This window comes from Nothobranchius furzeri, chromosome 5, assembly GCF_043380555.1.
Source record: "Nothobranchius furzeri strain GRZ-AD chromosome 5, NfurGRZ-RIMD1, whole genome shotgun sequence".
Lineage (NCBI taxonomy): Eukaryota > Metazoa > Chordata > Actinopteri > Cyprinodontiformes > Nothobranchiidae > Nothobranchius > Nothobranchius furzeri.
In genome coordinates this window covers 46,909,177-46,932,837 of record NC_091745.1, presented here as the reverse complement: position 1 = coordinate 46,932,837, position 23,661 = coordinate 46,909,177, and the positions used below count along the sequence as shown (strand labels likewise).

The following is a 23,661-nucleotide window of genomic DNA, read 5'->3' as shown; positions in this document are numbered from 1 at the left end:
TTTTTGTATGTTATATATGTTAAAATATGTGTAAATAGGTCGCTGATTAACACTTGCAATTTAGTGTTGTGACGGTTTTAAAAAAAATTCTGAAGGTAGTAAAAAAAAGTATTAAAAAGTAGTAAATTTTACTTAAGGATTGCTGTATATACCCTGTATATGCCTCAAGTCGCATATATTTGCCACATGAGGATATGTAAAAGCATGTCATTTTGACATATATAAAGAGGAAAAAAATATATCGCAATATATATCGTTACTGCACATGCTTCAGATTATATCGCAATATAGATTTGAGGCCATATCGCCCAGCCCTATTTCCCTCCACAAAGAAATTCTATGTTTCCCACAATGGATGCAAAAATTACAAAATAAGATTAAAAAGGAGCATACCTAATACAATCAAGCTGCCAAAATATAAACGGAACATTGGCTATGCATGTTAATGCAGATATTGTGCTACGTTAGCTGGTATGTGTAACATTCAGCGGTGGATTAGTGATTGTGTCCACAAGGGACTTTTCAGTTCAGCAGTTCAAGAGACTGATGGTCACAGGAAACCGAGCCATTTAGTCTGGTCGTCCTGCTTTTCACACTAATGTCCCTCTGGCCAGAAGGTAAAAATGTAAATAGTCCAAACTAAGGCTGTGTGGGTGAGGCAGTTCTGCTGTGGACCAGATATATCTTGTCTTGCCTGGCCTATATAAAAAAGCACATTTGTTATTTATTCTGCAATCTCTCTGGAGCCATATGATCTCCAATGTATTGTTTCCCAAAATCAGCTTTTTCAGTTTTTTTCTTTTCCTCCAGAATTCCAATACTTCATTAATTCTAACCACGTTTATTAACCTAAAAAGTGTGTTTAAGTTGTCATTCGTACAACAACCCACAATTTAATTTCGTTCAGATTTCCGGGATGAAAATTGGATTAAGAATCGATCCTCGATTCAAATTGATTCTCGATTCAAATCGATTGCAATCAATACGTTTAATAGCAAAGAGTGGCAACTGAAGTGTAGACGTGTGTGTGTGTATGCGTGCATGCGATTGCGTAATATTATGTTTCCTGAAGAACCAATAAAAAGAAGAGAGAATACAAAGTGCATGTGAAACATCTTAACGTAAAAAGCAGTTTGTTTTCTAAACACCCATTAGGATTTACTCACACAAACCAGTAGCATCTAACAAGTGTCAGCTAGCAATGGTGCAGTCTGCATTAGGGTTATTGTTGGTGAAATTCTGGTGGTACGTACATATCACGATACAAGGGAGACAATATGATATATTACGACAAATTCAGCCAGTCAATTTTTTTAGACTGAATTTATTGTAGGAAAATTAAATAAACAGTCCAAACTTACTTATTTTTAAAACCGTAATCATCTCAAACTTTTTCAGCCATTATTACAAGAACAGTCATCTCCCATTTATTCATTAATCCTGGGATAGGGTGGGCAAGTAAGGATACTCTGAAGCCATCTTTGGAATTTGTGTTAAATAAGGATGCATTTGAGGACACATTATGAGCATCCTTTGAATTTGGATAGTCTTGTGACTTCGCTGTGACGTAATCTGCCTTAAAATACGGATTTGGAAGTAGGGCTAGGTGATGTTAGTGATGGAATGATGATACCTCAAGGAGTGTATTGACACACTAGACAAACTGTGTCGGCACTGTACTGACACTGTGTTGGTCACTCAATAGCGACACCTGCAGTATTTCTAAAATCATTGCAGGTAAATAAGATGGAAAAGCTTACATGCTGCAAACCCACACCAGGTGTGCAAAATTTAATTTCCTGTAATCAAAATATATCATTATGTAATTTAATTTACTCAATTTAAGTTAAGTTGTTTATGAAAGGAGTTTAACATTTGCTTATAACCTTTGTGTAAATGTTACAATGAGTTGGCATGTTAAATCTGAATGTGTCTAATAAAAATCAGAAGTAAAAGTTTTAACTTATGTAAATGTGTTAACCTCTGTGTTAGATCATACAAAATAAAAGACTAAATATGGATTCATTTATGCATTTTTATTGAGGAACAAAAGTTTGTGCAGTGTGTTTGCTCCAAGGCGATTTCTCCTCTTAGACACCAGTTCCCCTGCCTTAGAAAACACTCTTTCACAGGGTACAGATGAAGATGGTGTGCATAAGAATTGAAGTGCGAGTTGATAAAGGTGTGGATATAAATTCTGGTTATTTTTCCAATATTGTAATGGGTCTTGTGTTCTCGGTGCATTTCTTTCAGCCAGGTAGCGTTGGACTTCAATTATGGAATTGGCTGTAGTATTAGAGGTCATCCTGCTCTCCTCAACCTCCATATCAAGGTGCCTCCAGAGATTGTGTCCTAACAAATAAATTGGAAATAAGTCTGTTAATCATTGGTTTACTATCACATGACAAACTTCCGCAGAAATAAACAAATATTCACAAAGAAATGTGTTTTCATACCTGAACTGTGTTCTGATCCACGTGAAGTGCTAGGCTCCTCTACTGCTGGGTCAGGCTCATGGCTCCTCATTTCAGCAGCACACTCTGACTTCAGTCTCTTGACAGCTTCAGTTGCTTTCAGTGGACTAAAAAAGCCAGCAGTTTTAAACCTGGGGTCCAACAATGTTGCCAGTGACATCACACTGAGCGATTCCATGTTGCAGATGGACTCGGTTAGCCGCTTTGACAGATTTTCAGCCAGCTGTTTAGCAGTGGGTTTTGTCACCGTTGAAGATTGATGTTGAAGCTCAATGTGGATCATTCTCATCAATGGAATAACCTTTGACCCCGAGACTCTTTTTTTCCTCAGAGAGTTCTCTTGTGGCTTGGTAAAAAGGAGCAAGCACCCTGAGCATCTCTTCAATGATTTCAAATTCTTCTGGAGTCAGTGGAGTGAGATCAGTTTTTAATGAGGCCAGTGACACCCAGACTGCCTCCTTCTGCTCAGTCAGTCTCTCCAGCATGTGGTAGGTGCTGTTCCATCGTGTCGGCACCTCATTTATTAATTTATGCAATGGTGTTCCCAGCTGTTGCTGCATTTGAGTGAGCTTTTCCTTGGCCATGGTGCTTGATCGAAAGTATGTCACAATTTGCCGTGCTTTGTTGCGTAGTTCTGTTAGTGTTGAGATTTGATCACATGATTTTCTTACAATTAAATTTATGGAATGGGCAATGCAAATGGTTTGCCGTACTTGCAGCATTCGAGCACATGCAATCATGTTTGCTGCTGCATCAGTGACAAGACACCTGACTTTGCCTGCTATGCCCCACTCCTCCATGAGGCTCCTTTTAACTGTGGCCATGTTTTCTGCAGTGTGTTTCTGAGGGAAATGCTGCACTCCCAAGACTGATGAACAGAGTTCATGGCTTTCTTTGTCCACATAGTGGCAAGTAACGGCAAGATATGCCTCCATATTAATGGATGTCCACATATCAGCTGTTAAACTAACAGCAATGACGCTCTGGAGGTCCTTTTTTGTTTTCTCCTTTTCCTCTTCATATTTCTGGCTCACCAAGTCCTTGATGACCTACAAGTAAACATACCAATACTGTAATACCAATGTTACATAAACACACACACACACACACACACACACACACACACACACACACACACACCATGAAAGTAGTTGATTAATTAAAGCAAACATTTCTTAAACATACCTTCCTGCTTGGTAGAACATATGAGGGTGCAATAAGCTTCAGGAGCTCCCTGAATCCCTCATTTTCAACAATGGTGAGTGGCTGGCAGTCTTTGATGATCATGTTAACCACAGCATCATCCACTGCTTGCTTGTTAGGAACTGCAAGCCAAAAGGAAATACTTTTTTAAAAGCTTTAAAAAGCTTATGAAAAGGATTTTACAAGCAATACTACAGAGTCACACAAAGCCTTTTGTGTGTAATAGACTAATTTTGACAATTCAGATTTTTTGGTGATAATTTCAACATACCTGGGGTATCTACCAATTCATCGTTGCCATGCCGAGCTCTATAATGCCTCAGCATTGATGAAGTGCTCTTATTTGTGTAAGACAGCTCTGTGGAGCAGAGCCGACACTTCACCTACAATAAAATAAATAGTTAATTTATCTGAAAACAATTTAAGCCTCTTACCAGAGAAAGACTACAAACACATTTACAATACAGAAATAACAGTAAACGTTGCCAAATGGAGAAAACAATTTACCTTTTTTGGCGTCAAAAGATCAAAATTATTCCAGACTGGGGAAAACTTCTTGGAACGATCCATGAAGTCAGCGGAGAGAAGTGAGCGTGAGGTAAGGAAAAATCCAAAATCAAACAGCAAACAGCAAAACTCTAACCAACAAATCCGCAACATGTCGATACAGTTTGCTTCCTTATAAACACAATTTGGCGCGGCGCATCCAAACGACACACAATCCTGTGTCGGTCACGTGATATTTTCTTAAAGCGATACACGCACCGATACGGGGTTTCACTCTTGTGCAGTCGACACTGTGCTGACGCGCCAGTGTCGTTCGTCCCATCACTAGGTGATGTGGCTTCAAGTCAATATCGCAGTATATCGAGGACTTCACCTCAATAATGATAAATGCACTCTTAAAATTTTCACCGTGAATTCACAATAATTTACTGGATAAATTTTGCCGTACTTTTGCCGTGCTTTCACAGTAAAATACTGTTACATGCACTCACAGCAATTTACTGTAATTTTGTTGCTGTGATATTATAATGTACTGCTGTAAAATCACAATTGTACACTGCAACTTTACAGCTTTAATGACAAAGCATTTACTGTTCTATTACAGTACATTCCTGGGGAATTACAATCTTTTGCTGTTCATTACAACAAGGCCCTGTACTTTTACAGTATGTACTATTTACAAATTCACAATGATTTACTGTGAATTTACAATGTATGAAAATTAAAAAAAAAAATCCAGTAATGTACTGTAATAAGTAATCCAGTAATAAGTAATCCTGAGGTTCCATTAGCTTTAAATGTACTACCGTTGCACAAATACAACCCCGTCGCCAAAGTAAAGTCAGTGTTAATCCAATGGCATATTTATAGAAATTTTATTCAACATATTTTATACAGCCAAGAATTCAAGATTAATCTTTCAAGTTGTAAAATTAAAATGAGGAAAAACACTGAGAAAAGGGAATGAGGCCCTCACAACAACACGAGAGGAAAGGAGACAGTGAAGAAGGGAATGGGGTCAGGCGCTCCTTAGTCTTTAACATTATGGGCAATAGAACAGGAAAACATTTAACGTAAACTTATCTAAAAAAAAAACGAACACTGAAGAACTGAGCCTGAGTACTGCTGCAAAAATCTATGATGTCCACTCAAAATCAATGAGCTTCCTAAAAAAAGTGCTCACACGAGGGTTGATTGCTGTTCGCTTCTTGGTCTTTGACCCTCTCTCAGGGTTGATTCCCAGGAAGCACCTGTTAAAAAAGCAAAGATAGTTTCAGTTGATATGAGATTAATGACTCTGGTTCACCCTCCAAAACATTAATTGGTGAAAAATGCATCTTTTTATGTTGAGTGCCACCCGCCAAATAACACACAAGAAAAGGAAGAAGAGTGTTGTTGCACAGTTTTCAAAGGAGTCAAAAACCTCCAGCAAAACCATAAATACAGCAAAATAAACATACAATCCAACATGGCGTCCTCCAGAGAGTCGGACCCTCGCGTGTGTATTTTATACCTGATTTTTATGGTTATTTGTCACAAAGTTGCTGGTATTTTTCAATGAATGGGCTTCATTTGATTCATTTTGCAAAACATTTCAACGTATATTTCCAGAAATTAATGACAAATACTACACACTGTCACTTTAAATGTGATCTTTATAAAATACCTTTGAATGAACTCCAGTGTTAACGATCCAGTGGCAGGATACTCGATGTTGAAGACGTAATAGCAGCTCAACAATGCAGCTACACCATGTAAAAAGAACGGGTGTGGGCCCATCATGACCTGTCCCTCGATGGATATCAGCCATCCAGAGGGCTTCATCATGTCACCTGAAATGAAAAGACTGATATGAGCATTTTTTTCTACTTCAGCTACAAAATTCATCTAGATTTCAAGAATGAAACAAGTTATATCAAGACAGAAATGTCAATATTGGATCAAAGTAATATTACCTTGAATGATCAAGCAGGGGCTGGTGGGAAGTTCTGCAGAACTTATGTCCACGGCAGTGGCACATGGCTGTAACATAATCACACAGCAGCATAGATTTAGGATAGAGTATAAATATTCCTCATTGGTCAAAGTTAATAAATCGTACAGTTGATAATGTAATCATTCAATAATTGCATTTTAAATTTTTTAATACAAAATCTTACATCAACTTCAAGCACCAAACATTCTTTTGGCTCTTTGAAGTACAACATTAGGACCAGCAGGATGGAGGCAGCCTTATCAGAGTCTTGAGCGTAGTTGACAATAACTTCATTGATGTTGGGATGGTCCAGTGTTGAACAGTAATCCAGGATGGTCTGTCCTCGTTGACTTATTGCCGCCTGTAGTTTCTGAAGGACGTTGATGTCCGTCAAAAGAGCAAAATGTGAGAATAGGCTTTTCTGAGAGAAGAGAAAGGGCCACTCCTCTTTGATGTCAGACATTGCTGCAGCAGGCATTTTGTTAAGGTATTGCCGGAGGATGACATATGTCTTTTCCATCATTGGTTCTGCTCTCTCCGCCCCTTTCATTCCTTCCTCTGTGTATACAGACAATAAAAATGTATTGTTAGTACCAAAGTAACAATTTGGTCTTGTTAGCTGCCGAACACACAGTTTTTAGATCTTGACCAATGAAAAAACTCCAAACAAAATAACCCAAAACAACAGTAGAAAGCCTGCCTGAGTAGATGTTCAGTAGATCCCTCTTCATCTTCATCAACGATGCCTCGGTCTCCCCCTCTGGGAAATCCACTGGGCCCCACCTGACACACCTAAGAAGGGGAATCACAGGGTAACACTACTATTAGGGACAGTTATAGCCCAGAAGTTGGAGCAATGACTAAAGGGTCCGTTTGACTCCCAGTTGTGACTGCATTAACAGACTTATGTCACAGAAGTTATGTTACAGTGTAGAAGTGTTGTAAACACTGATGTTGTTTATCCAAATAAAGCTGCAGTCCACAGTGTTTGTGTATATATTAAAGATACCTAAATCTTTCAAAAGATATTTCTCTTCAAAATTATGATAGTTTTTTTCTACCCCACAACATTCGTTATTCTTCCTAGTTCCTCCTTCCTGCTATTTGAACATTCCTACTGACCGCCAAATTTTTTTGCCAACAGAATTGGAGCTTCCACCTTGTAGGCACGGGTGGCCTAAGTCACGCTCTTCTAAAAATGAGTCAAAGGAACCACTTAGCTGTGATTGGCTAAAGACAAACCATTGTAGCAAGTAGACGGACATTCGAGGGGTCCTCCAATCCGCTCAATGTTTCCTACCAGATGGCCCCCCCTCCTTCCCAACGCTGTTTGCAGCAGAGGTTCCAGATCAAAACGTGGAAACTCGACACGGGGTGGGGCAACACATACATTTAGCTGCTGCTGGGTTAGCGGTCTTTACAACACTTAAAATTGGCTCATGCTTGCTGGAAAAAGGTCTAAGTTAATGTCAATAAAATTTGTTTTGTTCCGTTTCTGGCTTATTCATGGTCATATACAATGCTTTTGATAAAATGTTAACAGATATTACATGTATATTGCCACATACCCGTACTGGTCAACAGGACCTCTCTCTTGTCTGATCTCTCCTGCGATTCCTGTGAAGCGTTTTCTGCGGTGTCGAAGAAGAGTTTTGGTTCTGTTGTGGTACTCCACTCTTGTTTTCACTTGCTGTAGTAGAGAATAGCAGCCATCTCCTGTAGTATCACCATACTTTCCAATGTCAGCAAATGACTTTGGATGTCTCCTAAAAATGTGTGGGATTAATAGACAATTAGAAAGTAAGTAGTCAAGTAGAAAATATTGCACTATTGTTACACAACAGACATTTACAACTCATGTACTTGAAGAACCAAGTTTAACCTTCGTGTATCCTGCCATGCGCTTTAGCACACTTGATATTTCAAGTAAGAAAAAAAAAAACAATGTATTCCTTCCAATTTACATTTAAAATTTTCAGAAGGTGCTAATTCTTTCCCTGATCATCCCATCCTTACCTGACAATGTTTCTCACAACGTTGTAGCACATGGCTCTGGATGGGTTTTGGTCGTGCTGCATCATTTGGTCCACAAGCGCAACCACGAAGGCCCTTCTTTCGTCTGGTAATGGTCTTTGTTGTTTTTCCACTCTACGTCGAACAGCTGATGACATCTGGTCCAAGTTGAGATGAAAGTCAACATGCCATGGTACCCCTGGCTGTGAGGCGTGTGGCGTGCTTGGAGGGCTGGACAACAGGTGATTTGGAGACTGGAGTGTTGTGTTTGGGGAACTTGGAGTTTGGGAATTTAGAGCATTTGGATCAGGAGCAGAGACCAACTCCATATTAAGAGTAACAAGTCCTAGAGGGCACAAAGAAAAATTATTTAAAGTGGAACTGAATATGGTGAAAGAAAAACTTAACCCAGCCCCCAGATACAGTTTGATAAATGGTAAAATGTGGGTTGTCCCAGGAGGCACAGAGGGGCGCGTGTTCGCTCTTGGCTGGTAATGCCCTGCCTCGAGTCGCAATCCGCTCTCGGCTGGCGGGAGACGCGCCTCTGTATGACGTCATTCGGCGTTTGTTGGGGTCGTCAGCTGCTCGCCGAATGAAAACGGAGCGTGAACATTCAAGCGGTCGAGACGGAAGTACCGCACAACAAAAAAGCCTAGATGTGAACGCAGCATAACGCCATTCTATTGGCCAAGTGTGTCCCACAGATGGCTTTATCCCCAAACCCACAAAACGTTGCTGTGAAACCAGGCCTGTGATGTGTAATGGTACAAATATCATGCAATTGCACCAAAATGCAGTAGCCAATGTTCAAGCCAAAGGGAGAAGCAATTACATTTTTTTAATACAATGTGTATTGTGTACAGCTTGTGTCAAAGTTCAAAAGCCCTAGTTTAGTGACATCAAAGAGTGGAAAGAGGAAATTACCATCCTTGATTCCCTTCATCAACTTCCGACTTTGGATGGGTTTGAGGTATTTCTCCAGATCCTTTTCCTCCAACAAGGTGAGATCTTCAATAGAGTCCACTCCGAGACCATCCAGCATGGTGGTCAGAAGGCCACCAGGGAGACCAGGCAAGTATGACCACACTGCTTCCTTAACCTAGTTTCATTAAGTATTCAGTTGTGTAATTTAGCATTTTTACCATCCCTAAACTGTATTCATGTTTTCTACTATAGCCTGTTCAATAAAAAAAATTAATAGGTGGGTTTCACATTCTGTAATTCTAATGCAGTTGGAGGGCAGGTCCCAATACAATCTTTGGGGGAAAACTGTTTTTGTAAGAAATTTCAGAAAAGAAACTGTCCTGTTTTTATTGATAAATATTTTAAAAAGTGACTGGATTCACAAAAGCGTCACATTATTTCATTGGCCGAAAGACCTTTCTACAGGTCAATATCACACCCATTTTTTACTATTGTCTCCACTTTTGGACATCTTGATTGGAAAAGTAATTAAATGTATTTTATGTGTTGACAGAATAGACATTGAACTTTGTGACAGTTTTTGTTTTATTGACCAGGAAACTACTTAGGAATTAGCAAAAAACTAAAACTAGAAATAGGCATTTTGACTGTTATGATGGTTACTTGCAAATAATTTTTAGTTACCCTGCATACAGGATATAGAATATAAAGAGAATTTCACGTGAAACCGACCTATTAAAGATTCAAATGTATTCAAGGCTACCCAAAAAAAAATATATCAGCTATGACAACATAGCCTGCTCTACTACTCACATCTCTCCTCACATATCCTGTATCCTCATTTTCACCCTTACTCATACTGCTTCTGGAAAAGAATGGTGGAGAGCAATAAGGGACTGATCATACACGTTGTATGCTGAAAGGGGATAGTAGTCGAGGAGATCTTCATGCTTAATGCACACATATTTGTCTTGGATCACTCCTTGGTCACAGTACACGCCTGTGTCACATAACTTTACAAAAGTATGTTTCTCGGAGACAAAAATGACAAGATTATGTTCAACAATAATGAGCATAATCTTCCCCATGAAAAGCCCATCATCAGTGTTCTGTAATAATACATACATCCCCCTTCTGTAATCTGTGCCTTTGACTGTAACACAGTTACAAGCTACTGCCGACTGTAACTGGAATGGACAACTGGCAACAGATGCCCTGATCCTGTCATTGTAATCTTCAACATGGAAACAAGTCCCCTTTTCTGCTTGTACAAGTGGAGGGAACAAGTTTCCCACACTTAAGTAAGCTTGTAGAAGTTGGTGCCTCTCTGCTAGAGTTTTGCACAAATTCCTGAAATTGTGCAATTTTCTGGCACACTGTTTAAAAAATGTGTGCTTGCTCTCAAACCGCAGTGTCCATAGTCGTATAAGTGGGCCAAAGTGAATGATGAGAGATGGATAGTGACACAGATAATGGTGCTTTGGTCTGAGGGGAGCAATGGGGAAAAGCCTCGTCCTGGTGACTATGTACTCCTCTATGAGGACTTTAAGATACGCAACCTGGCCCTCTGTAATCACCGGTGCACAGATGAGCCCAACAATCTCCCTGAGCTGCAAAATTATTAGCCACACCTCATTTTCGCAGGGATCTTTAATCCTGTCACCCACCATGAGTGGGAGAAGTCTAAGGAAACACCAGTTCTGAACTGCGTGTCCACTTAGCTTGTTGCTGCTGGGAGAGAGGTCTGCTGGCTTGTCCTTACCATCATTACCTTCATATCTGAACTGGTTCTTGCACCTGTTTAACTGCAGGTATGTGAAATGATTCTCCTCAACTAAATGGCGAATATATAAGGGCAGGTCATAAGCAATGACTCCCTCAAATAAGTCATGGCCTAGACATGGTGGTAGGCCAGGCTGGCAAACATGGAAATGTGAAAGCTGATTGAAAGGAGAGTCAAACTTGATGCCACATACAGAGTCAGTGGCAGTAGTTTTCTGTTCTTGCAAGTTACATGCATATGATTGAGCTGTTCTTTTTGTACCACACAATATAGGGTTAGCCAGGAATTCATCTCTACACACCTCACAGTAGCGACAAAACCATATAGACCGACTGAAGTTCTCCAAGAATCCCCCAATAGAATGGGATCCCAGGTTGTCTCCTGCAATGGCAACTAAAGAGCCCTTTAGTACATTGCCATCAGATGTGAGGATACCTCTCTGCTCCAGAATTTTGAGGTCCTCAATCAGGGGGGCAAAAACTTTGTTTACCCCAAAATACTTAAAGTCTTGTTCCCTACATAAGAGAACAAGTTGCATCTGATCAATTGAAGATCTGTTGTAAGGCAAGATGTCAGTCAGAGTCAGGTAAACAGCTAAAACCTTGTGCTTTTTTTTCCCTGAGCCTAGGGGGTTGACAACCTCGAAAGCATCTTGGTACAGTATTAAACCAAGTGAAGAAGGGTCAGCTTTCAACACTGGATTTCTTTGAAAGCCTTCTCCATCCTTCACATCCTGATAGACAGCATCAGCAGATGGCTGTGAACGTGTCATGGTGTACTGTTCACGCAGAGACTCATTTTTGAAAAGTGTCACCAAGGTCTCGTGCATGGGAATATACTGAGCAAAACACTCCTTGTCATCATCATCATTGCCCAAGAGCAAAGGCACAGGATGAACATAGTTAAAAGATTCTTTAAAAGCAGCCTTCCTCTTTGCATCGGTATTGAGCCTTTCCCTGTTATAGAGTGAGAGTAAATCCTCTCTGTTCATTTCCTCAATGATGCTGCTTATAGTGGCCTGAGGGATTCCGAGTTCCTTTAGTTTCTCATTTAGAATGTTTAGGGAATTTGACAGGCCAAGTTCATGAGCACTTTGAAACCCATCAATGATGGTCTGAATAGTGGTTGCTGGCAAGAGTAGCTTAGATTGCATTTTTAGGTAGAAAAGTGTAAGGTTCTGGAAAAAGAGGTTTTCATCTACAACTAATGGCATTTGTGGTTCATTATGTTCCTCAGCAGGTTCTGAATATGACTGACTGGTTCCTGGCAATGGCTCTGTGGCTATAGACCTGTCTAAAACAACATCATTTAAAACTGAATCCTCAACACTCCTATGTTTTCTACAAATATGTGAAGCAAAACTGGACACGTTTGTGAATGTGCAATCACAATCCCTAAATGGACATCTTGTTTCTAATCCTCCACTTATGTGCTTCTTCAAATGCCCAATAAGAGAGGCCAAAGTGCTGCACTTAAATGCACATACCTCAACTAGACATTTTAAGGGTGCATTAGTTGGTAGGGCTGACGTGTCAGGCAGTGTACTCCCCGCAGTCTGCGGGTTAGACCTATGCTGCCTATACATATGAATTTGCAGTCCCGTGTGTTTTCTGCACCTCCATGAGCAATCAGGCACACCACACTGGTATTGATAGTTGGGGACATTGCTATGCAGTTTGGTGTGCTGAACATAGCTATGGACATTCCTAAAGACATGCTCACACCCAACCAATTTGCAGTTGAACATTGTGAAGCATGTCAACTAGTCACTTACAGTGTGGTCAGCCTCGCTCTCTGGTGATCTAGAAAGAAAATAAAGAAGAAATTACACAAAGGCAACCAACAATACAATTTTAAGTTTGCATGCACATTGTGATCATTGTAAGTAAGCCTATGTTTAAAACAGTGTACATATAATTATAAAATGTGCAGTAGAGGCAGACAGGTATACCAGGCCAATATATTAACCTTTTTTGGTATTGGCCATTGCCCGGATTTTTATATAGGCAATATTAAAATAGATAAAGGCACCTGTGTGGCCTGCTATCTTTTAAAATGTGTTACAAAATGTATTAGCATTACAATTAACAGGCATATATTGACTATAGTGAGTAGAGGGGCCACGTTTACAGATTTTTATTTTGTTTTTAACAGTTATTTCCCTATGAGAAGTAATATATTCTGTGCGAGGCAAAAGTTCAAAACCTCAAGCCAATAACTTAGCCAAATCAGACTATTAGATTTTTTTCAAAAAGAAATGAGTCTTTACATTCAATGCTGTGGAGGAACAACCAAATCAAGTACTCTTAAAATAAGCGCAAGAGTTTTATTTCATTTTTATGTTTAATTCTCTGCCCAGGTTGTTGTGACTGAATACGTAAAATGATTTTTAAAAATTAATTACATAGAATAGGCATTAATTCATCAGACAATTGTATTTATTTATGTGTGTGTTTTCAGTAGCACTTTGAGATTTTTCTATCAATGTAAACAGTAATTTTTACAATTATTATTCATCATCAAAATGAAATAAAACACAAACAGCAATGCTCATGATTAAAACAGTAACTACCTTAGTCGCACCAGCAACAGGAACTACAAATTTGTGTGACACAGGTACAGAAGTATCAAGATGTCAGTCCAACCTAGAATACAGGCATACTCAAGTCAACACAGGGAAGCAAGGTGAAGAACACAAATTTTAGGTCAGAATGTTGTAGATAACAGTGATAAGTAGATAACCGATACTAAAAAAAACATTGCTAACAAAAAGAAACGCAGTGTTATGAGCGCCAACTAATCAGAGTGCCTTTCACTCTGTAGTTACTTTATCACACATATCTTGAAAGGACTGCAGAGCAAGAGGAAACCATAGCCAAGGATTAGATAAGTATTCCTTCATTGTCCCACAGTTAGGAAATGTGTGTATGAAAGTATGAGCAGTTGAGTAGCAGAAGCAGTTAAAGAACAATAAAACAAGTATTTAAGAAAAGAAAGCACTCGGGTATATCTGGGAGTAGTATCTAAATAGGTTGAGAATTCCAGATGAATGTGGCGGCAACAGTGAAAATGTGGATGATAAATAGTGGAAATAGCAGCAGTGATCTCGAAGTCGGTAGTTACAAACACAAATACACCAATCTGTGTAAAATAACAGAGGGATTATTCAGTTATGATTAAACGAGGTGAGTCAGTAATAATCAAAGTGAGTCTGATGTGCATAATATATTAGTCATTCATTGTGCAGATATGACAGCTGGATTATTAATTATAGTGTGCAAAAATGACAGTACATTGGTTATACTTGCAATCAAATCAAATAACTGGTAACTATTGTCCATGATGTAAATATGTAATAACTGTGCTTCTGTTCTGTGTCCTGCATTGTTTGTATATGTGTGATGTTGCTGCTGACACAACCAAATTTCCCCTTGTGGGACTATTAAAGGATTATTCTATTCTATTCTATTCTATTCTATTCTAAATAAGATAATGAGTACAGTCAAAGTTCACACCCTGACAGAGATTTCTAAGGATGAGTGAGTACAGCATTATCTGTATCTGTTAACCATATTAATTATCTGTATCTTATACATGTGCAAAATGAATGCACAGCAATTAATTATTTTTCTGCAATGAGATTCAACAGCGTTGGCTCCGTCAAAGCTTGATACTTTTCAAGCTTCAACGTTCAGCTGCGTCGCTTTACAAGCAGCAACCAATCAGAGCGCCTGTTGTTGTCATATCACTACTACGAGCCAGATTCCATGAAAAAAAAACAAGCATTTAAGAATTTCAGCCATAGAGCATAAACTTATCGTCGTATTCAATCACCGCGAACCGTATGGCCCCTCCTGTCATGCCTAAACAGATCGGCATAACTAGGACTTCGTTTGGAAAAAGATTGGTGAAGAACTCTGCGTGTTGGATAAGTTTAGAGAGCCCCTCCCGCGCTCTTTCCCCCCTGCAGCAGGGGGGGTTCCTGAGGCAGCGGCAGACGTTACAAGGGCCAAAGTAAAAAAAATATAGGGCTTCAAATACGGGGCTTTATGCGCGCTGTTTGACGTATACGTTATGGCCAGTGTGAACGCAGCATTAATTGGCAATATCTTTGAGCGTTTTTGCATACAAAAGTGGAGCGCAACACGTCAGAAGTGCTCCAAGCTGCACCCGCTCCGCTCTGCGGTAAATCATGGGTCTGACATCGCTTTGCCTCACGGCACATCATGTTTCATTTGTCAACCCCCCATTGTTTCCATCAACAATAGATAGCCGCGCCTCCCCCCCCCCCCCTCCCCCTTAAAAAACGTTCCTGAGCTGGTAGACCAACTTCCACATGCAGCCTTCGATGCAACATTTTTAAAGACAATATATATGATCTGCGGCATGCAATAAACGTTCAACAAAAAGTAAATATCATTGTAAAAACAAAGTTGCTCACCTTCTTCACCGGCGGAGAAAGGGAAAGAGGGATTTCGCGCCTTCAGTTCAAATTAGTAGTTCGGTTAGAGGAAGTCTCCTCCCCTTCCAGTCTGCCCGTGGATCCGCCGGACGGAAAAAAGCAATAATTTTCTGGAACGTTTAATGCTCCAACATTTGTCCAGAAAAGGCAACTCAAGAGTTGTAGTCCACTACAAAATGTAAAATAACTTTTACCACCTAACAAAAATCAGCTCATCTTTGAACTTTTATGTCTTTAAATTTCATGAACATTATATGTTACATCCGTCATTCATTGTTCTGGCAGTATATAGGCTGCCTGTGTCACGTGACTTCCAAGTCAATATTTTACTGTAATGTTACAGTTTGATGGTGTGAAATCAGTGCACTTTTTACAGTTTTGCTGTGAAAATAAAATTCCTGGTTGTAATATTACAGATGGTTTTACATGGCAAGATTATACTGTAAAATAGGAGTTAAATGCTGTAAAATCCAAGGATATTTTATTTTTACATTAATTCAATGGGTTATTACAGGGAAACTTAATTACAATAAATTACTGTAAAATATTACTTTAAATTAATGTGAAATGCTGGTAATTTCTAACAGTGTGGTCGATAATTACCTGTATGCACAAAAACAAAAGTTGTCCATAAGATGGGTCTGAGGCAACATTATTACTCCACAGCCAGTTTTATAGTAATATTCCCTTAGATCTATTTATTGCAATTATTTTTATTGCAACTTAAAACTACAAACTGCAGACTACTAGAGCTGAGGAAAATAATCAAATAATCGATGCATCGGGATGCGGACATAAACGATTCTGCATCGTAGAAGAGTACGCCATAATCGATTATAGTGGAATGTAGTTTTGTTTTTAATGGCGGCACCAGCGCAGCATCCAAATCTGTCAGAGTGAGCGTCCTCCACATTTACCAAGTGGTTCCGCCTTAATGTGGTACTGCAGGGCTGAGCGCTTGAGTTGTAACCTGAGACCGAACCGGAACCGAATCACGACCGGTTCTGTTGGATTTGGGCCGTGAATTATGTTAATTGAGCGGGTTGTCATGCGGCGCGCTCCGCTCGCTCTATCAGCGACTGAGAGAGAGAGAGAGACTGTCTGCTCACACAAGAGGATCCGAGGACGCCCCTCCAAACCGATGCTCCAAACACGCGTTATTTTCATAATTTAATTATTTTTTCTCCTGGAAGCGCTCAGTCAGACCGAGTGTTGCGATGCTGGGAGATTCGGTCTCGGGGGAGGGGGCGGGGTCAATGATGGCGGCTGCAACGTGATCGTCTGTCTCTTTTATTTAGGGACACGGAGAAGTTAAAAGGAGAGAAATAGAAGATAGAAGTTCTTGTTCCACTTTATTCTTTTGTTTCATGATGATAAACTGGTGTTAAATTCAGCTTAAAGAGAAACTGGGAGGAAGGTTTGGTTCATTTTAAGTTACAGGAGGCTTGTCTCTTATCTGCTCCTCAGAGACAGCATGAACATGAGGGTTAAAGGGTGAGGGTCACACAGGACAGGTTAGTGGAAAGGTTTGTAGTTAGCTGGTTAGTGAAAGAGATCCATCAGCTGGGTAATTTAATCCTAATCCAGCCCACAGCCTTCTGCTGGTGTTATCAGAAAGAATAAAACACACATCTTAAATATTATTGGAATTTGTTTTATTGTTTTCTGCATCAAACAGAACTTGATTCATTCTCCAACATTTCAGAAATGAACCACTGGGTTCAAATAAAATAAACTAAGTCAAACATTTCATTTGGTGTTATTTCTGACACCTTCAACTGTGGCATAAATATTGGACTCTAGAGCTGCTCAGAGACATTAAACACTCATATATGAACCCATAATGTATTTGATTATTACATTATGTGTCCTGTGGGTTTTCAGTACTTTTTTAGATTTTGTAAAGCATGTTTTCTCAGCCTGAGGTGTGGTGTTGAACGAGGAAACAGATGTTTTACTTTGTTAAATCTTCTTAAATGTTTAAATGTTTTGTCCTAACCTGTTAATGGAGAGCTTTTGAGGGATGGCAGGTTGTATCAATTCCTTTTTAGATTAAAAAAAAAGCAATTATCTGACATCTTCTATTTATCGATGAAAACAAATCAATATGAAATAATCGTGATGCATCGGGATATCGAATCGAATTGAATCGTTGACCCAATAATCGTAATCGAATCGAATCGGGAGATAAGTGAAGATTCACACCTCTACAGACTACCAAGTACTTTTAGTTAATATTTAAAAACTAAGCACAACTGAACAAGTATTAAGTAAAATAGAATACAGTATATATATAATTTCCTGCAAACACAAATTATTGAAGATGTAATCTCTTGTATTTTAAAGATGGATTTTACAGAAGAGCTGCATCATGTGAATATGGTCACGTTGGAGTTGTCTGGTACTCAGGTTCTCTGGGAAGAGTGGTTGTACTGCAGGTGTTACCTTGACTTGACTCTATAGAAATGATATTTTCTTCTTCTTCTTCTTCTACTTGTTGCTACAGTCTTCCTACGGTTTACGCTTGTCTTGTTCTTGCTGAGTCCCTAATTTTGCTTAATGGTTGATGAAACAAGCTTCTCCTCAACCAAATTTACTGCTTGTACTTGTAGCACGTGATGGCGAGTAACGGCGGACAGCCGCGAGTAGCGAACCGACTGACTGCAAACAGCCTGCTGCTTCTACAATTAAATCATTTTCTATTTCTTCGTCTTTCCCTGGTTCCAGACTGGTAACAAGAAGAGAGACAACTGAACTAGAGTAACGGGACTTCACATGACTAGCTGTGATGAGGACTCTACTGGTCTGTGTCTCAGCTTTTTAAAGGGACATGGACATGAGCAACCTGCTCACATTGAATTATTTTTTTAATAACTGACATACCAACATGGGCAAAATGACGTCAAAAACTTTGGTAACTGTAAAATTTCAGTTTACCGCCCAACCCTGCTTGGAAGGATGCAGCCCCTAAATTAGGACATATAAGCTATAATTATCCTGCTCCATCTTGGTTTTTGACAACGTGTCAAACAAATCACTTGAATGTGCTTCCAGTTCTGTGAACAACTCTCTAGTGAACACCATACGCAGGCAAGTTATTTACTTTAGGTATTACTTTTTTTTTTTACTCAATGCTGTCATTTAGTGCAGCCTGTCAGTGTTAAGTCCTCTTGACTGTGGAAACCTGATGCTCTTTGAGCTTGTTTCCTCTGCCACAGAAGACAGTAGTTCTTCTTTACTCATCTCAGCACTAGTCTGTTACTCCCAGGCCACACACACTAAGTGGTTGTATAAAAACTCTGCCTTCCTGGCTAGTAGCTACCGATGGTCAGGGAACGTCAACAGTGTGGTTGCTCTGATTGAGCAGTTGGCTGAGGTTAAATCCTCAGCAAATAAAGCAAAGTTCACCACATGCTTTCTCCTGGAGTAAACCATTGCGTTCAGACCCACAGAAAGCTTCATTGTTTTACCTATTTAAGTGACACAACTTTTAAATACTATGCACATACTGTGAGGGACTGTTTAAGTGTTTGTCATGCTTTGCACAGATCATTTTTAAAGTTTAAGTTTGCATGATAAAAGATGTGATGTCGTTTACCTTAAAAGATTTAGGTTATTTTTTTGTTTTTGTTGTGAGGAGCAACCCCGTCTGTATAGCTATCTGGTTTTACCGGTATCAGAAACTGAAGGTGTACTATGGTCTATAAGAGTAGACTATATCGGTATACAAAGGTTAGGGTTAGATTCAGACTAAAGCCTGCTTTATACGTCTTCATCTGCGTGGGTGAGGAGAGAGGCAATCCCATGATGCATCATTGTAGGGGCTCTTCAGCAAGCCTGCAGAGGGTGACGGAGAGATGCCCGATTTTTATAACTGTTCATCAAAAGTGACAGAGACCGCAAGCATGTGATTGGTCAGGATGCTGCTTCCTTTGAATTTGTCAACAGCACCGCCATTCTTCCTCAGAAAAATAAAACAAGTGCCAAAGATATCTACCGGCAGACACGGAACGGAGAATGTCTTGGCGAAAAGTCTGACGATATGAACATTTATACACCCAAGACTAAAGAATTACAAAGATATGCAGCAAACTTGCTTTTCGCGGAAGGAAATTACAGGAACTGTGGGTTTGAAGAAGGTATCTGCAAGATGAGGTGGAGGAGAGTGAGGGACAAATGTGTCTGTGGTAAAAGTGTCTGAAATTCATGAACACAATATAAATACACTCGTTAGTCAGAGACGTGACTGCAGTGGTGGCAGGATACCCCCAGAAAAGCGCTGCTCCCTCTGTGGTCCATGGCAGGGATTTGCTTTGGAACTTTACCCAGACAACAGAAAAGTCTGAGAAAAGCATCTTCATCAAGCTCCACACCTGAGCTGATGAAGTAAAAATCAGACTTTAATCAGTATATCGGATATCGATGAAGAAAAAAGAAGACATTGGAAATCCTAAGTTGTTTCTGTGTGACTGCTCTGTGTTTAAATCATCTTAATAAAATCTGAGTCATCTAAAAGTAAAAGTTTTGAAGTGTTCGGTTTGTTTGTACAACCTGATTGGGAAAGAAACTTACTTACTTTAGCTCATTACTTTGTGACTTCTCTCTGATGATCAGCTTGGTGCCATCAAACTGCTGTGCTCACTGCTAACCATCTGGATACTGGGGTGTTTGAAAATATGGGAATCATCTCATGTGGTGTAAAGTTAATTGCTGACATCCATCCGACATCTGTCAGACATAACAGACTTCTCACCAACAACTGTTTGTTTTTAATGGCAAGTCCTAATAAAATTACCTACATCTGAACGTGAGAAAGGGCGAAGGTTTCTGCTGAAAGTACCGGAACTGTGTCGATGTTTGAAGATTCCCGATGTGCAGCAGCTTACCCTGGGAGCGCTCCAGCCTACAGGCAGCCATCTGGTAGAGGCGAGTCTGCAACAGCAGGAACATCTGGCTTTCTGCGGGGTTTCACTGACATGAAATGGGATTGATTTGAGTTTTACATTCATTGATATGGATTTAAACATGCGTTTTTTAAAGGTGTGCAGGAACTCTGCTTTGATCATTGGTTTGTTGGGCTTAATGGTGGTCTGTAATCTCTGTGAATGCTGAATCAAATCACTCCTTAGGAAAGGAGCAACTCGAGCAGTCCACAGTTGGGTATATTTTAAATATGATTGTGTGAGCTGGCTTTGTGTTTTTTTAGCTTCTACTCCTTCGATGTTGATAGATTTCGGGCTTTAGAGCGCTGCAGGCAGGGGCCCTGCAGTTTCATCAGTGTGCCTCTGCTCAGTTTATGCCTCATGTTGCTTTTAGGAATTAAAGGTAAAGTTTTCAGTTTAGTTTACAAACCATTTCTCCTGCAAGTGTTGGACCGTGCTGAGAGCAGTGTTCATTTCTTTGTGACATCTCTGCTAAAGACAGGAACAGTTTCTGGTTGTTTGTCTTTTTCAAGGCGAGATCACCTGCTGATTTATCATCGGAAGGCTTGAACTGTAATCTGTTTGGAAAAAATATATAGCAAACTAATCTAGTCTGTGACCAAACAGCAAAACCACCAGGGTAGATGGGCCTGAGGGACAAATACGTCTATTTTGGGCATATTTTAGTATCAATCAATCAATCAAATTTTATTTCTAAAGCGCTTTTCAAACAAAGTGTGATTCAAAGTGCTTTACAAAATGACCGCAGATTCCCATAACAGGTTAAAAACATTAACAAACATATGCAAGCACACGCACACACACACAGACTCACACACACACACAAGTAAAAATTATATTAGGCTGAGTCCAGAAGAGCCAAGTATGGTAACGCAAGGAAACGCCATCAGAGGAGCCGTCTGTCCCGGCAGCATCAGGTCTTCCACACTAAGTCAGGGCGCTCAGTGGAGGGGGAGCATAGACCCCCACCTATAGAGCGCCCAGGAAGCTACAGTCGACCACCGCTCCCGGGGCAGAGGGCCCTCACAGAGGAAACACTGGATTAAAATGAGTAAAAATGTAATAAAAGAGCTAATAAAAATGACAAAAATTAGAAAATAAGTAATAAATAAAATGATATAGACATTAAAATAATTTAAATAATAAAACTATGCTAAAGTATAATCATATAGAACATGCAAAGCAAGTAATGAAATATAATCATGTAAAACGAGAAATAAAACTGTAGAAAATATTTAGATAGTAGTGTAAATGAAAAATAAATCGCCACGAGTCAACATTTTAACATAGTTTAAATTTAAAATTTACATGTTTTTATGTCTGACAAAGACATTAAATTTGATTTTGGCCCTCTTGACTAGCTTGGACACCCTGGTGTAAAGAGGGGGTGTTGTGTTTTGCAGTAGTGAGGCACTAAGTGCAATCATTGTATAAGTAAAGGAGAGGCTAGGGAAACAGCTCCAAGAGTACAACAGGAAATAGGAACTTATCTTACGTTGCCATTACGCATTCTTTATATTCATGGAATTATGGCCACAATTTGAACTGGATTCCAAAATTTAGCATGAGTTTGTCCCTCTAAATGACACCTTGCAAACATTTACATTCAGTATTCCAATCCTGCTTATTAGTACAACATAATCCCATTGTTAACCAAGCAGGACAAGTTTCTCTTGTATTCATTTATAACTTCAGTGAAGGAATTCCAGGCAGCTCCTTAGTCAGGGCAGGTGCTGCCTGAGGGTTGGATTGGATGGGATGGAGACTGGATTTTTCCTGAAAATACTCTTGCTTTCCAGGAGGTGACTCTCATGCTGCTCCTTGTGCTTCAAGTGTTAATGCTATTTATGGATTACATTGTCATCTATTTTCTTTAATGTCTTCTTCTGTCATGTAGGTACGAATACAGAGAGATGCTGTACAACTCCACGTTCTGTCTGGTCCCTCGAGGTCGAAGGCTGGGCTCCTTCCGTTTCCTGGAGGCTTTGCAGGTCAGTCCAGAGCAGTGTGCTGATACGGCCAAGGAGGGCACCGCACTATTAGGCACATCGTCTGTTTGCACCAATGTATATGGTTTATACTCAACGCATACTCTCACAGTTCGCAAAGAGTGTTTAAAAATCAGCTAAAAAAATGTACAAGTCTGGTTCTAGAAATCTTGCTCTGCATCGACCCAGACGTTTTGGTTCCTAGGACAGTAAAGCTAAAGTGAAGCCCTCGGTGAGTCTCTTTAGCTGTTTCATTTGCTGCCTCCGACTCGGTCACTCTCTTCCATCATGTTGTTTTCCTCGTCCATCTACTCAAAAATTCTGTCCTCTCCTCTTTCTTTGTTTTAATGCTTCATGTCTGAAAATGCTTATTCTGCAGAACAAGCTATAGTCCAGAGGAAAACAAGAAACTTCAGCCGTTTTGTTTTGCTCACACAAATTCCTTTTCATTTTTCATTCTCTTTCAGTCTTGATTTTATCCAAATCACTGAAACTCTGATTTCTTTCACTTCAAACGTTCTCGTTTTTACCTTCAGTCATCCCGTTTCTGCAGATGTTTATGGTGCCAAAAAGCAGCACACTCAGTTCAAATAACAGTTCCTGTAAAGTTTTCATACAGTTTAAGTACAATAAATGTTAGGGATGCTCTTAGGTCGGCTCTGTTACTGATATTTAATATTCCATTATAGTCTAATGCCTAATTTTTGATGTTAACGGCCTGTTATTGATATATAAACCAGTACCAATATATGCAGGGCCTCCCTCATAAAGAAAAAGTTAACAAGTTTAGGTACCTAACATCACATATATTCTATCATGTATGCTGAAAAATTTAGCATATTTGCTAAATATGACAGCTGCTTCAATTTAAGTTAGGTCAGTTGTGCCAAAGCAACATAAACCTTGGATCTGTCAAATGTTGACGTTTTCAGTGAGAGGAGAAGCAGCTGAAGAGTTTGAGCTGTAATATTTGCATGGGATGTAAAAGTTTTGCAGCTGAAAGAGTAAAAATCAATGCCGATTATTTCCGACATAATAACGATAATAACGGTAGGCTAATTAAGTCGAACACCCCTATAAAATATAAAAATCTATTTAATCCAATAAATGTAGTTTCTTGTAATAAGTCCACAACCAGTGAATGACTCTTTTCATGACTAGTTTCATGTTTGTTGGATTGAGATCTGATTATGAGGATTTAGGATGTTTGTTGAAATACTGACTGCTATATAATCCTTTACAGCTCAGAAAACTTCAGTTTTACAAAGATTATGTACTGCTCTTAAATTATTTATTCATTCTTTATTCTTCATTAATAATTTACTCTCTTTGATTCTGCTAGGAAACACAGGCCTTCTTTTGAAAGAAATGGGGCAATCTGTTTTCAAT

The 23,661-nt window shown here is 39.5% G+C and overlaps 3 protein-coding genes across 7 annotated transcripts in view; 1 reads left to right on the top strand and 2 right to left on the bottom strand.

Annotated features, from left to right (window-relative positions):
• The window catches only part of LOC107378775 (exostosin-1b), a 61,243-nt gene that overhangs the window by 23,962 nt on the left and 13,620 nt on the right, over positions 1–23,661 (top strand). The window contains exon 2 of the mRNA XM_015949170.3: positions 22,182–22,275. Coding sequence (XP_015804656.3) covers positions 22,182–22,275 — 94 coding nt within the window. The remainder of the gene's footprint in view (positions 1–22,181; positions 22,276–23,661) is intronic.
• Positions 2,022–4,931, bottom strand: LOC129156091 (zinc finger BED domain-containing protein 4-like). 2 transcript variants are annotated; one of them, XR_011520497.1, is made up of 5 exons: positions 4,185–4,931; positions 3,949–4,060; positions 3,660–3,799; positions 2,457–3,523; positions 2,022–2,352 (listed from the first exon to the last, which is right to left on the bottom strand). XR_011520497.1 is itself a non-coding variant. In XM_070550827.1 (4 exons), the coding sequence occupies exons 1-4, from the start codon at positions 4,335–4,337 to the stop codon at positions 2,744–2,746; spliced, it is 1,185 nt and encodes a 394-aa protein (XP_070406928.1). In that variant the 5' UTR covers positions 4,338–4,931; the 3' UTR covers positions 2,022–2,743. The 2 variants fall into 2 exon arrangements, 1 of the variants encoding a protein (XP_070406928.1); XM_070550827.1 differs by having other exon boundaries at positions 2,022–3,523.
• On the bottom strand, positions 5,043–21,561 carry LOC129152317 (uncharacterized). Of its 4 annotated transcripts, XM_054730002.2 has the most exons (12): positions 15,321–21,561; positions 13,452–13,524; positions 12,654–12,681; positions 9,910–9,961; positions 9,097–9,271; positions 8,176–8,518; positions 7,728–7,925; positions 6,860–6,951; positions 6,344–6,717; positions 6,140–6,206; positions 5,851–6,016; positions 5,043–5,434 (listed from the first exon to the last, which is right to left on the bottom strand). In XM_054730002.2, exons 4-12 carry the CDS (start codon positions 9,952–9,954, stop codon positions 5,320–5,322), a joined length of 1,575 nt encoding a protein of 524 aa, XP_054585977.2. In that variant the 5' UTR covers positions 9,955–9,961; positions 12,654–12,681; positions 13,452–13,524; positions 15,321–21,561; the 3' UTR covers positions 5,043–5,319. The 4 variants fall into 4 exon arrangements, with proteins under 4 accessions (XP_054585977.2, XP_070406926.1, XP_070406927.1 ...); XM_070550825.1 differs by lacking the exon at positions 9,910–9,961; XM_070550826.1 differs by lacking the exons at positions 9,097–9,271; positions 9,910–9,961 and having other exon boundaries at positions 15,321–16,563.

Bases quoted from the DNA above. Each gene is read 5' to 3' on its own strand.
- LOC129152317 (XM_070550824.1), bottom strand. From the start codon at position 12,626: ATGTTCAACTGCAAATTGGTTGGGTGTGAGCATGTCTTTAGGAATGTC.
- LOC129156091 (XM_070550827.1), bottom strand. From the start codon at position 4,337: ATGTTGCGGATTTGTTGGTTAGAGTTTTGCTGTTTGCTGTTTGATTTT. The intron at 4,061-4,184 runs GTAAATTGTTTT...ATTTTATTGTAG, and splicing joins ATCTTTTGACGCCAAAAAAG to GTGAAGTGTCGGCTCTGCTC. The intron at 3,524-3,659 runs GTATGTTTAAGA...GTTTACTTGTAG, and splicing joins ATGTTCTACCAAGCAGGAAG to GTCATCAAGGACTTGGTGAG.